Source organism: Acanthopagrus latus, chromosome 22 (genome assembly GCF_904848185.1).
Source record: "Acanthopagrus latus isolate v.2019 chromosome 22, fAcaLat1.1, whole genome shotgun sequence".
NCBI classification, from domain to species: Eukaryota; Metazoa; Chordata; class Actinopteri; order Spariformes; family Sparidae; genus Acanthopagrus; species Acanthopagrus latus.
This window is the reverse complement of record NC_051060.1, coordinates 5031092-5045086: the sequence shown is the minus strand read 5'-3', so window position 1 is coordinate 5045086 and position 13995 is coordinate 5031092. Positions and strand designations below refer to the sequence as shown.

General features: G+C 41.7%; 2 protein-coding genes across 6 annotated transcripts in view; one reads left to right on the top strand and one right to left on the bottom strand.

The window, feature by feature from the left end:
- Window positions 1-10347, top strand: part of myo6a (myosin VIa) — a 144302-nt gene extending 133955 nt beyond the window's left edge. For all 5 annotated transcript variants that reach the window (XM_037085794.1, XM_037085793.1, XM_037085792.1 and 2 more), the window contains 2 exons: window positions 3508-3726; window positions 7087-10347. In XM_037085794.1, the coding sequence (XP_036941689.1) occupies window positions 3508-3726; window positions 7087-7286 (419 nt within the window). In that variant the 3' untranslated portion in view covers window positions 7287-10347. The remainder of the gene's footprint in view (window positions 1-3507; window positions 3727-7086) is intronic.
- Window positions 8093-13995, bottom strand: part of LOC119012983 (interphotoreceptor matrix proteoglycan 2-like) — a 59798-nt gene continuing 53895 nt past the window's right edge. Inside the window, exon 17 of the mRNA XM_037087265.1 lies at window positions 8093-12549. The gene's annotated coding sequence lies outside the window, so the exon portion shown is untranslated. The remainder of the gene's footprint in view (window positions 12550-13995) is intronic.

Here is a 13995-nt window from a genome sequence, read left to right as displayed (position 1 = left end):
TCTGATCATTTTCTTGCCAAAAAAAACCCAGTTTGATCCAGAGTTGTATTTTCACGAAATTGAGAGACTCTTCAGCTCTCCACTGAAAAAGTGTCAGTTCACCCAAATCACAGCAAAGTCCATTAACACATCCATCCATTCACTCACTCACACAGTACACATCAGTTTGAGTACAAAGACTCATGACTTTCAGTTTTATTTGCTCAGGTTTTGAGATCTTCACAGTTCGCTGAGGTGTCAGCGTGGCAGCATCGTTAGCAGCAATACCAAGCACAAAAGCCAGATGTTAGCATGTGTAAGGGCTATAAATATAGTTTCAGAATGAACCAGAGTTTAGCAAAATCACAGATCTTGCTCAACAGTAGATTCAGCGGTTAGAGACACAGGTCTGACCGGCACATTTCAGAGTTGTCTTCTTGTCTTCTTGTCTTCTTGACAAGACGACAACTGTCTTCTTGGGCCAGTTCCAGCCCAAATAGTTGTATTGATGTGTGTGGATTAGACAACATAAATGTTGCGTTTTTCAGAGCGTGACTACTCAGAACTAGAAGTTCTCCTTTTAACATCACAACTAAATTTCAGAAACTGTATCATACAGTATACATCTCTATGTCTAGAAAAGGAAAACAAGTGGGAAGTCGCATTACTCTTCTTCCTATTTGGGTGAACTTACCCTTTAAGCCTCTGGACATGTTCCATTTTTCAGAAGACAGATGTATCTGCTCATTTGCCGGATGACTTTTAGTTTCAGGTTTAACCGACTTTGACTTTGACACGTCTGCGCCGACAAACAAAAATAAACTCGAGCCGAAAAATCACAAATTCTCTGAACTCCGTCAGTGATTGCTTTCCGATCTTTATCCCCTCGAACGCGCTGCAGACCCTCCGTCAGCCTCAAGCGTTGAATGTGACGCCCGACCCCCTCGGTGAGTCGGCGCGGCACTTTGATGGCAGAAAGCAGGAAGTACGACAAACAGCAATCAACAAGCTGAGCGATCCCGAGGGGAGTTAAGTTCAAGCACCTCTCTGGAGAGAGTTTCCACCATTCTGCTGCTCTGTCTAAACAAACAGAGCTGATTTTGTTTGTTGAAGTTTTGGGATTTTCATTTTCTGTCTGGAGGTTGTCAGTGATGGGAGGGTGAAATTGAAAATGTTGGCGCCTTCTTTTTTCAGTTTTTTCCTGTGTTTTTTTTTTGTTTTTTTTTGGAAGGTGGTGTGAGGGCGGCGTTTTGTTTGGTGATGGTGAAGCGATGTGTTGCTCTGCAACAGATGGCTGCTATGTGTTTTTTTGAGACTCTGCAAAGATTCGTTTTAACAAGGTGATAAAATCTTGGAATCAGTTTTAGAGTGAAGGAAAAAAAAAAAAAAATCCACGTCTCTCTTGCTTTCATTGCTCCGCTTGGAACATGGAACAGAATAAGGAATTATAGACAGTTCTTGTAACGAGCTGAACTGGAAACAAGAGATTTTAAACTGAATTCGAGATGACATGACTTGTAAAATGAACATTTTTGCAGAGTGCTGATTCCTTATTAGGTAGAAAAGCTTCTTCAATCTCAGTAGTTCCTTATTTTACACTCCACTCTGTAGACTGATGCAATTATTAATCCAGGTTTTATGTTTAACATGAGCGTGCAAACCCCTCCATAAACACCCTCCATGCTTCATGTCTCGCTGATTTCTTCCCTCACTCATCAGCCCCGCTGTGATCTCTGCTGACCCTCCTCTAACAGCAGGACTCACCGACTGAACCTGAACACGGAGGGCAGGGAGTCGCTTTAATATTCAGAGCTGATCCGAGAGCAGCGGAGCGGGGATTATTGTTTACAAGCAGCGAGATAAATGGAGACACGAGGAGGAACGGAGTCCTTCAAGGCGACTCGTTTGGATTCTTTGTTCCATGTTGATTTTGTCATCTTGCATGAGCCTGTTTCAGTGAATCCACCTGTGTATCAACACCGTATAATTAATTCAAATGTACATTTAAAAGCACTTTTAGGTCTAAGTTAAGTTGTTCTTTATTAATGCCACGTGCATTTCAAAGTCTGATATTCCCTCGCTGGTTAGTTGGTGTTGAAGCTGTTTTAAATGTAAACTGTTAGCAGCAGCTGTGGGGATTACTCAAGATGCAAACTTGATTTAATTATCATTATGCAACAAGACTATATAATGACACATCAATTTGTGATTCCTTAAATTAACAAAAAAGGATACAGACTTATTATGAATATATCAGGTCAGAAAAAAAGTGCCCTCCGTGGCATAACGTTATGGTAGATTGCCCTCAGTTTACTGATCTTTCAAAGTGTCAGACATCCTTCAGAAAGAAAAATCTGTCAGTTATGGAGAATGTTCAGTTAAAGTGACCTTTGCTTCATGGTGGAGTGTTGAGGACAAGTTGAGAAGTCAGCTCTGTAGTCTGGTGCTACGGCAGCAGATACTTCTGTTTCTTTTGCCAGATGGCAGCAGGCGGCTGGAAAACGTGTCTGCGATGACAAGACGCTGATAAACTTTCCAAACATTGTTTTTATAATTGATCAGCAGAGATTAATTTAGTTCATCTCCATTAGAAACTGAAAGGTTCTCAAAAATGAACGAGCTGAAAACATCCTGGGAGCGTTCATGTTTTTTTTAAACTGATTTTTACTTATTGAGACCAACTAAATGAAGATGAGGCCCAGTTATTCAGTGCTAAGCTAACTATCTACTAGCTTTATATGCTAAAGCTAACACGTATGGCTAGTAGCTGGATGTGGATGTGCAGGTATACAGTGTCGGTAAGTTTGGTGTCCTGGTGGTTTTGTTTTCCACTGAGGCCAACAAACGCTCAGCATCTGCTCAGCCTTTACCGTCTTGTATAAAATCTTTTTCTTTGCAAATTGTTTTCAATCAAGGCTCTGACTCAAATTTAATATCAAATATTAAAATATTCTGAAACCTGAAATACAGTATACAAGTGGCGTAGGCCAGAATGGGGAAAAAAAGAACTGTCAGTCTCAGTGTATTGTGTATTGTTGCAGAGCTCCTCAACATTCTTCTCATGTGGACATTTTGAGCTTTTCAAATTAAGTTTTGCCAAAAAGAACAGAAATGTCACCTCTTGTGTTGTCTCATTGAAATCTGAATGCTTCCAGATACTTTTCCAAGCAGAAAACTGGAATTTCACACCATTCTATGTCACATAAATGTAGCCCCACATATTCCAGACTTTTATTGTGAGCTTCTCTTTTCTCTCTTCTTCTGTAACGAGGTCAGACCGGCCCCTGCTGGAGCTGAGAAAGACAATAATCTGCTCAAGGGCACTCCAGCAGATCTCCGATGATTGTCTCCGCTCTCTTTTCTAAGTTAATACACAGGTTTATAAACTGAAGAGGCTTTTGACAACTACATTTTGACCATCTCTCCCATTAACTGACCCCAGACTGCATGTAAACACGATCCCTGTCTCCCGATTGGTTGCTGCCGTCTGTGGAAAACATCTGACTTTCTTTCCCATGCGCTCAACAGCCCAGCAGAACCCGGCCCCGCCCATCCCAGCCCGGCAGTACGAGGTGGCCATGAACCGGCAGCAGCGCTACTTCCGCATCCCGTTCATCCGGCCGGGTGACCAGTACAAAGACCCGCAGAACAAGAAGAAGGGCTGGTGGTACGCCCACTTCGACGGGCCCTGGATCGCCAGACAGATGGAGCTGCATCCAGACAAACACCCCATCCTGCTGGTGGCAGGTCAGTACAGCACCGAGGTGTGATGGACATCACATTTAAAACTGTCTCAAGCTTCTTTTTAAGACGAAAATGCTCCAAGATTCTTACATCAGTATATTTCAGCAAATGTTGCTAAAAGATTCAGGCTAAAAGCATCAACCAAATGTCCCAGTCAGACCAGCTGGTTATTAGCCATAGCTCGCTAGCAATCATCTCATGATAATCAGCACCCTGCAGAAGGGACAAATATGTATTTCATAGCTATATAATGATGTCATGCTATAAAACTGATCCCAATTCTGTTTGCTAATTTTGACTGGCAGATTAGCAGTTTGTTAGCTATAGATAACAAGTTAGATAACAACACGTATGAAAATAACAATCCTGCAGATATCAGATACCTGATATTATGCAAAAAGACTGAGGCTGAAGCTTCTTTGACAAACGCCAGTGGCAGATTAGCAGATGATTGGCCAACACTAGCCATTTTGTGCCCATGAACAATGTCTGAAAATCTTAACTCTTCAAAAGGAAAATTAAATACAAATCTATGCTAGAAGATATAGGCTAAAACTGTTTGCTAATTGTCTGTAGTAGATTAACAGATTATTAGGAGTCCCATCGTGGACGTCCGATACAAATCAGCAGGCAGGATTTTTAGCTCGGCTGTAGTCGACTCTCACCAGAACACGACTGTGACACAAGTGAAGCGTGAAGATTCATGTTATGTGACTTGAGGAAAGAGTTGAAGACAAGTTTTTAGAGACGTACTCCATCAGTTGTTGGTTTTAGAAGGATTTGTAGTGAGGAGCCACAGCTTTACAACCCACGCAACAGACCCACAGGAAATAATAAGAGTAACCTTATGTTGCAGATACGTTAAAATCGAGAGAGAATCCCAGTTTTGTTGTTTTATTAGTGAAAAGAACAAAAATCTTAGCAGCTCCTTTAGCCTCAGAGACTGAGTGGGTGGTCCGGTGTGCAGGTTTGAGTGACAGCTGAGACATTATTTTCCCTCAAAAGCAGCAACAGGTCATGTTATCATAATTTGCAACAAGTGGAAGAAAACTTCAGTCTTAGGTAAATAAATTCATTAAGCTGCAGTCAAGTTATTCACTGATACATCACCACAGATTCTGGATTACTTAATTTATATACAAGTCTTACCTGCAGCTCACACAACAATCCATTCTGCTTGCAGTTAGTCCAGTGTCTTTTATATGAGCTGGTTTCCAGTTATGACAGCATTGACAGGATCCCATTCATCCATCACTTCTGCTGTAAACTCATCAGAAAGTGTGCGCAGCTGAGTGAACTGTGAAATACAACTTTTATGTTCTCGAGGGACCTCATTTATCAGTGCCTCAAACAAAAACCTTCCCTCCAGCAGAGGCACAGATACTTGTGTAAAAAAAGAAACAGTAGAAGATCTGACTCAACTTCTTTATTCCAGTAAAAATAATAAATTACAGGCTCTGAAATGTACTCAGAGTATCAAAGTAATAAGTCTCCCTCTGAAGGACATTTCTAGCGGCCATTTTCACCTCATATTAATAGAGTTCAAAGACTGTTAAACTTAAATCAGTAGGATTTGTCCCAGCTGTTCCTAAACACACCACAAAGACAGTTGATTGTTGAGTCTCATTCCCAGGACGTCAAATAGCCACATGTTGGGTTGGTGAAGCGTCCCGAGCAGCAACAAAGTGAGAAAATAAGAAAATCCAGGCAGAGGACTGCAGGCAGAGGACTGCAGGCAGAGGACTGCAGGCTAGTTTGAGATCAGTCTTGTGATGTTGGGAAGGCGGCGTGCAATAATGCTAAATAAAAATCATCCATAATTAATAAATAAAATAAATACTCAAGTAAAGCACAGATACCTAAATAAGATACACTTTTTAAAAGAATATATTTGTACTTGTTAGTTCCCACCTCTGGTTGTATCTACCTGCTTCTAACAAATATCAATAAATAGCTTTGTTTGCGACGATAGTTTCGTGTAATGATAAAATAGATACGGATTTGTTGCCCTAGTTTACGTAATGCCCCTTTGAACAGTTGATTTAGCTGCTGAAATCTGGACTTTGAATAAAAAGTGTAGGAACAGAAACAAGGGAACTTCAGCAGACTACATATTTCACCCCCGAACACATTCAACAGCGGCAATTTCAATTCAGTGTGTATCACACACTACATCTGCAGCTGTAAAGACAATAACAGGTTCCAGCAGGGTTATATGAGGCAGTTACTCACCCGCAGACCTGCTGCTGTCTGTGAGCACCATCAGCTCACCACAATGAGCTGGGTTTTTTTTTTGATTGACGACCACACGCTTTTCAAACTTCACGCCGTGCGGCGCGACCTGGAGCTCACAAACATCCTTCAGCCCACGGCCGAGCGTAATCCTCCGAGCCAGGTAAAGTCGAGGTTTGAGGTTTTAACTCGTCGGCGTGCACATATGCTCAGACAGATGGGTAAACAAAACAACTCACCTCTTTTTTTTTTTTTTTAGTGTTTGTTTTCATTCATTTGGTTCAGTCTGTGACTTCACTGCTTGTTGTGGCAGAAACGCTGCTAACACACAGACAGGCGTTTACTCTTCAGTTCAGCCCTGAGAGGAAGCTGAAGGTCTCCTGGGTGTGTTTTTATTTCATAATGATTCCTACAGTGTGTTCTAAGTCACCATGAAATCCATTACACCTTACACCTTTTAAGTTAATGGATTTAATGTTGTCAGAGGCTGTTTGACATTTTAGCTGCACAGGTTAGTCATTTCTATGGAAGCCCCGAGGGACAAGTGGAGACTGGGGATCAAGTTTTCTAATTCTTATCTCAAGTGTTTCTCTCCTGTGTTTGTAACCTGACAAATGGTGGCGAAAAAATTCTAAGATTTCTATCATCCTTGTGTGTTTTTCTTCCATCTGAGACAACACATGGAAAAAAAAAAAATCACAATGAAAGTGTATTTATGTGTGAAACATGGGGAAGTGGGGAAAAAATGGGATGGAATTTTGTTTTTTCTTGTTAATTGTTTTTGTAATTAAGCAAAAAAAAAAAGATTTTGGACGTGTTCTGAAGAAATGTTTTTTTCATGTGTGAATTCAAGGAAAAGAAAACTTTTTTTTGTCATTTGTAATTTGTTTAAAACAAAGAAAAATCAGGAGAAAAAAATGTCTTTGTGTGAAACAACGTGAAAAAAACAAAGGAGAGAAAACAAATTTGATCAGACATAGAAAAACATTTCTTCACCTTCACCTTCCATCACTGCTCATTGTTGTCATCATGTTCACCAACTGGTCCAATTTCCAGCTGCGCATTCTCTTCTAGCGTCCAACGCCCAGAGTTTGTTTTTTGGAGGCTAACACCCGAGTTTTCACCTTGCAGGAAAAGACGACATGGAGATGTGCGAGCTGAGCCTGGAGGAGACAGGCCTGTCGAGGAAGCGCGGGGCCGAGATCCTCCCGCGGCAGTTCGAGGAGATCTGGGAGCGCTGCGGCGGGATCCAGTACCTCCGCAGCGCCATCGAGAGCCGGCAGGCGCGACCCACCTACGCCACGGCCATGCTGCAGAGCATGTTCAAGTGACGGAGCCCGGGCCCCTCACTGCAAACAAAGGGACAAACGCACCAGCTACCTAACACAGATGGCGTGTGAGCGTGCTGCACCAGGGTCTGACTGGCATTCAGCCATTTTCTCTCAACTGTCCTTTTGTTTTATTCTTCTGGTGGTCTTTTTTTGGCGGGGGGGGGGTCCTCGGGTCCTCGGGTCGGAAGTTTCGCAGTGAACCCTATGCAGAAAAATCATACTAAATTATCACATCCGGTGTTTTCCAAGGAATTCTGTTCTGCGAGTAACTACGAGGCCTTAACACTACTTTAACAGGGTTCAGTCGCCAGAAGTAGGATTTTTTTCTCTCTTTTTTTTTCTTCTTTTGTTCGAAGCTGCCTCCCCAAACATGAAAACTTAATTCCCTTTGTAATTATGCATTCCTGATTATGACATTGAAGTCTCACTGGTGTGTCGCTTCCATCTTAACAGCTAGCTGGTGATCCCTCTCCGACTTAAACCTGCTGTTTACATTGTCTTCACGTGGTTCTTACAGGGCGAAACACACACTTGCACAAGGAGCTGTCAGTTCTCACCATGAGGCCGAGCTGCATGAGTGTCCCAGCTGTTTGCTCAGAATCAAGTCAAATACTCGCTAATCCTTTTTTTTTTATTTTACCGTCTGTCTTTCCAACCGAATGTAACTTGAGACCTCGTTGATTCCTTCATGTAGTGATTCCTCTTTTTCTTCTCATGTGTGATTAATGTGTAAAGATGATGAGACCAAACGTCGCTCTGAGCGAAGCCCTCGTCGGGTTTTTCCTCTTTTTTTTTTTTCCTTTCTGTTTTTTTTTTGGCCAGAGCAGAAATTTAACTCCGTGATTTAGTTTTTTGTTTATGGAGCGAAGCAGAAAGAAAAAATGTGAAATGATTATGCAAAAAGCTGACATGCAACTCCTCTTGTGCTGTTTGAGACCAGATCAGCGCTGCAAAACAAACAAACAAACAAAAAAAAACACTCTTCATCTTTAGTCTTCAAATTTGATCTTTTTACACGAGGAAGCATATTTTATTTTTTGCCAATGCAGTGATTCCCAAGGCAGTGTCATTGATAAAAGACAAACGCTCCGCGTGGCTGTTTGGTTCAAAAGTCTCATGTGTGATTGGATGTGTCTGCTGTGTGACGGTGCACTGGTACTCTGAACTGGAACATTCACACACAACACTGAATATTTTCTCTACAGCAGGTACAGAACAATGCAGCCAAACAGCGACGTTCCAACTGGAATGTAAAAGTTTTATTTTGAAAGAACATTTTTGTACCTGAGTGGTCCGGGTGAATGAGATTGTCAAGAGAAGCAATAAATCACCAACTACACTGAGAGGGGAGGGGAAAAAAAAAAAAATCCCCTGCCTCTTCTGATGGGTACAAAAACAACTTAAAGACAATCTGCTGCGACGTTACATCTCCTCTATTCACCTGTTGCCAAGTTTGTTCCTGAGCTTTCTGTTAGTTTGTTTTTTTCTCTTCTCTGCACAACAACAACAACAAAAAGGTGAATCGTCTGAAGGCATGAAGATCTGTCTCGTTGCAAAGTAGCTAAACCCCTTTTACAGCCGGCATCAACATGCAGGAAACGGGCGCAAAATCAATGAAGGAATCCATCAGAGATACACTGAAGGTCTGATAGTGACAGCAGAGACGGAAAGGTTTGATGTGCTGGTGCCTGGGTCAGACGACGTCTAGACATCTCTGTTAAAGAGGGATTAAAAAGAGGTTTTTTTAGACTTTTATCCAAGTAAAAATGTACTTTTCAATCAAATTTCAAACTAATATACGTCTATATATAAACTACATATAAAACGACAGGCGTCCTGAAAAACAGGTGTTTCGATCAAATGTGGCCAGTTTGGACTTCGATCTCCCATCAGTGTTCACTCCATCTCTGCATTCACCAGCCGTCCGTCTCCAGTTTGTCTGATGGAACAGATTTGTCTCCTCCGATATTCTGATTGATCCTGGTTTCTAAATGCTGCTCATACACAGTTAAATGAACAGAGAGACGGCGTGAATAACATGATAACTGAACATTCCGTTCAAAGTTAATCAGTTACACAAATTAGTCGGACCAATTTGGTGTGAGTTCTGTTCAGACAATTTTTATACCAATTCAGGTTCTGTGTTCTTTCGCCTCTCAGACACATTAGCCGTGTTACCTTCAATGTATTTTTATCAGCACTTTGAAGCAGCGCATCAGAAACAGTTGATGGAAACTGCAAAAAAACCCAAAAAAACAAGAACGTTCTTCTCTGAGACTTAAGTCGACTGTCAGTTTCACATTCCCTCGCAGACAGCCATGGCAGCTGATGTTGTTTCCCCGTCTTCGAGATTTATTGGTGGTTGGTTTTTAGCGACGTCTCCTTCTTCTACCACTTATTACAACAGTGCGTAATGTAGCTTATACCACCATCTTCTGACCAAACTACACTCGGGTGTATCCTAATTTATTCGCTCCACACCAGTCGATAATTTTTTGACATTTCAAAAGAAATTTGCTTCAAACTCTTCATTTGCTTCGTTTCTCTCTTCCGGATTTGGGTTATTGAGCCGTTTCCTGCTTTAGTTGATGATGTAACATCAGAGACATGCAGTACAGGGACTAAAGAAAAATCAGATCAGCTCAGGTTCAGACAGAGTTACATCTCAAAGATCTGAACTGGATTTTAAACAAATCAGAAATGATGGACACCCAGAAACAGCAGAGCTAAAGTGAAACATGCAGCCAGTGAACACCTTCAGGGCTTTGAACCAGGTGAGCTGAGTGGTTTCCCATGTGTTTTACAGCATGTTGATGCCGAGTGTAAAGGAGACACATCCTGAGCTTTGCCCACCATAAAGACCTCAGCGTTGGTTCTAACACCCGAGTGACGACCTTGAATCTTCCCTCAGATGTAGATGAAACTGTCCTGCCTCTGCTTCGATCCGTTCCTCTCCACACATTACAATCATTCCTCGGGAAGCACTGCCTTTGTCCACTGTCATTTTTTTCTAACGCTGATCTCTCTAACAGACAAATAAATGCATTCCATGTTTCACTCACTGCGCTGCTCCTTCTTTCTCCTTCAGACTGGTGTCATGAACAGATGACGTTTTTAAAGAAATGAACAGATGACGTTTTGTTATTGAACACAGCTTGTATTTTCAACTATTCATTTAACACTTTAAATAAGAAAACTTCCAAATTATAGTTTGGTGTTTCCCCCCCCCCCAAAAAAAAGTAGCAGCCATCATCAGAAGATCTGTTGACTCAGAGAAAAGAACAGTGATTGTCTATTTACATGAACTGTACAGGAGAACACGGTGATGATATTTAAAGATCTAACAACTCACAGAATGGTTTCATTTGGACAAAAATATTGATCCTTTGTGCTCAGAAAGAAGAAACATCAGACTCTGTTGCAATGTTCAAAGAACAGGTACTACAGCTAGACATGTGATTAAAGTAAAAATAAAAAAATAAGTTTTTTTTGTTTGACACTCTGTAATTGAGATTGGTCTGTTGACAGATGATAAGGTGTTGTGATTTCTTTGAGAACTCTCTCCCTGTCTGATAAAGACTGTGAAATGCTGTGTGAATGCTCCTTTAGAAGACACTAAATGGACCTCAAGTTGGGATTATTGAGAACTACTCATGCCAAGGTTTATTTGATATCGCTGTGTTGGTTTTGTCACTGCAACTGACCAAATGGTGATAAACGTCTGTATTTAGAGGTCTGGGCTGTCGTCCTGCTTCTACACCAATGTCCAATAACAGCTCACTGGTTGTTTAGGTTCAGAGAATAAAAACCACATGTTAGAAAGAGTAACTTCCCACATGAATATAATTTCACAGTCTTTTTCCTGGAGTCTAAAAACTATGACATTACTGAAAAGTGACTGGTCAGTTGCAGTGACGGTCCTGGATACGACCGGGCAATGAAATGAGCGCGATACACATCAACGATAGAAAGCAGAGTTTTTTGGAAGTTGGATAAATATCAGAACGCTGTTGTCCCGACCAGGACCAGCAACACAACTAACTGGCTTTACCACCTTAGCTGCCTCCACCCAATGGAGTACACAACATGACCGTCTACATCTGCAGCGCCCAGGCAGTCCACGATGGAGAGGGACTCAACATGGATGAAACATCCCAGTCGTGGTACTGATTATGATGTTTAAGGAACAACACAGTGATTTCAAACCGTGCCTTTTCAAGAGGTCAACATTAACTTTCATTATTAAGAAGTAATGTGAATGTAAATGTTGTGAGAGTAACAGCAGTGATAGCTGATGGAGCTCATTTGAACTGACTGAAACTCTGACCTCGAATACACTGACCATATTTGTGCCTCGGGGATCATATCAGGACTTGGTTAAAAAAATACTATCAGAATCTTAGATTATAATCTAATGCTAGCCTGTTCCACCACTTTGGTTCAGACTAAGATATATAAGCTACTACTGGACGAATGATATACTGTGCATGTTCCCCAGAGGATGAATCATATGGATCTTAAATCACTTGGGCGACCCCACAAGGTCCCAAAATAAACCCGAGGAGATAGGAAATGATTAAATTGATAATAAGAGCTAGTTTTTGCTTTCAGCTCATCGGGCCTCTAAATATCCTTACACTGAAACAAGCAGCAAGAGGTTTGGGGCTTGTGGTTGAAGTGCTGAAGATGTTGCTTGAGTTGAAGGGCTCACAAGTTCAAAAACTATATTGCTCTGGAACTGGTCTATCAGACTCGTTTGCCTATTAGTCACTACTGATCCATCAAGTGAGCCACAGCTTCAGTTATACTATGTGCAAGGTTCAGGTTTACATCAGGTTCTTCAGTGTAAACATACTGAAGAAAAGAACAGATCCTTCATGCAAGGTTCCTTTGTTGTTTCCGTATTTGAACTTTCATCTGAGATCCTGTGTAGTTTTAACCAACAACCAGTCTATTTACTACAGAAAGAGAGTCAGCGAACGAGTATAAAAACAGTCCAGGGTTGATCAACATCCACCTGATCGATGCTGCAGATTCGTCCACTGAGCTCCTCTTCATCGTCACGCTGCCCTCAGCAGCAGACCGTTTTCAGAATGGCCTAAATGTCTGTTTCCCCTGAAAGGAGATTGTCCTCTGATACGAAGCTTTGACGTGAACAGTTTGTCCTCAAGTCTCTTCAGCTCAGCATCATTTATTAATTTTTTTTCACTGTGGGGCCCTGAGGAGTCCCGAGGTCCTGCTGCTGAGTCCAGTGTCATCCAGTCTGCAGGAAAGAAATACACCATTTTAAAGGGACATTCCATTTTACATGCTAGAGTCAGTTTAATAGCAGTGGGGCCAGATTTTGAAACGATTTTGAACCAAAATCTTCACACTGGAAACACAGAGTTAGAAAGACGCAGGAGTTTCTTCTTCCCCACGTGTTTTTCACAGATTGGGGAAATAAAATTAAGGAACTGAGAAAGCTGTATCTTTTTCCCACCAGTTCTCGAGCCATAAACACAGGAGAGAAAATTATTTAGGTCGGACTGAGAAAATGGATCACCAGAAATAAAATTCTTAACTTGCCCCTCAGGACTTGTGTACAGGCTAATGTTTTACAGGACTGTTGTTTCCTGGAAATAGAAACATTTGGTTTGCTTACTCAGAAAATAGAGACATCTGAGACTTTAACTTTATTCAGTTGTGTTTATAAGCAGTTTTTGATTCACAGAGAAGTTTCCCTCAAACAAGCACCATATTTAACCCAAGTGAATAATTATCGGCATTCGTTTTAACCGGAAACTTTATTCGCCATAAATGAAGAACTGGATAATTAGCACATTCCTGCCCGATCAGCTGACCTGCAGTGAACCGACTAAATGCTCTGAAGTTACAGCAGCTTCAAATGGAAGCAATTAACTGGAATTAATTAATCAGAAGAGCACTAATTTCCTGTAATTAGAGTCAAATTACACTACAGGAAATTATGAATAAATGACAGATTTGTATAATAAAGTGTAACCGATGTTGTAATTGTGGATCCAAACTGTCTCTGTCTCCCTCCAGTCTGTTCCACTTCAAACAAGTTTTCTGGATGTAGTGTTAGCAGTTAATGTTACTGCAAACCACAGAGATGAGCTTGCCATTTGTTTTAAACATGTCCTATCACGCTCACATTATATGCTTACTGGCAGACTTTCACGTCAGGAGGTGGGAGGGATGGTGGCGTTATTACAAGCCAAGCGAGCGACTGAAGTTTGAGTCTGTGGGGACATTTTAAGCCATTTTTGTGTCCATCAAAACTGAGTGCTTTTCACGGGAAGTCAGGCCATGTCCAGGCATTTTTGTGGCAACCAATACAGTGTTTTTCACTGGAAGTCAGACCATCTGCAGCTACAGCAGCCTTGATTTTCCCCTCCCAACCAATGGCCTTTCAGCTGCCAGCTGGTCCCCAGTCCCAGCCACTGGGAGACCCCCCTCCTCCTGTAAACATGCCCATTCATTCAGTTGCAGGGTGTAATGAGAGGGCACTTCCCTCACACAAACCATGTACCGCATAGATGCCCATTAAACCTAAACCATATTGTTCTACCCCAATACATCTCATCTGTCCATGAAGATCTTTTAGTTCTGATTAAAACGCGCTCTGCCAGGCACCCCGACAGCTCAGTTGGTCGACTGGGCGATCTAGGCCCAGAGGTCCTGTAAAGACCTTGCCAAGATCGGC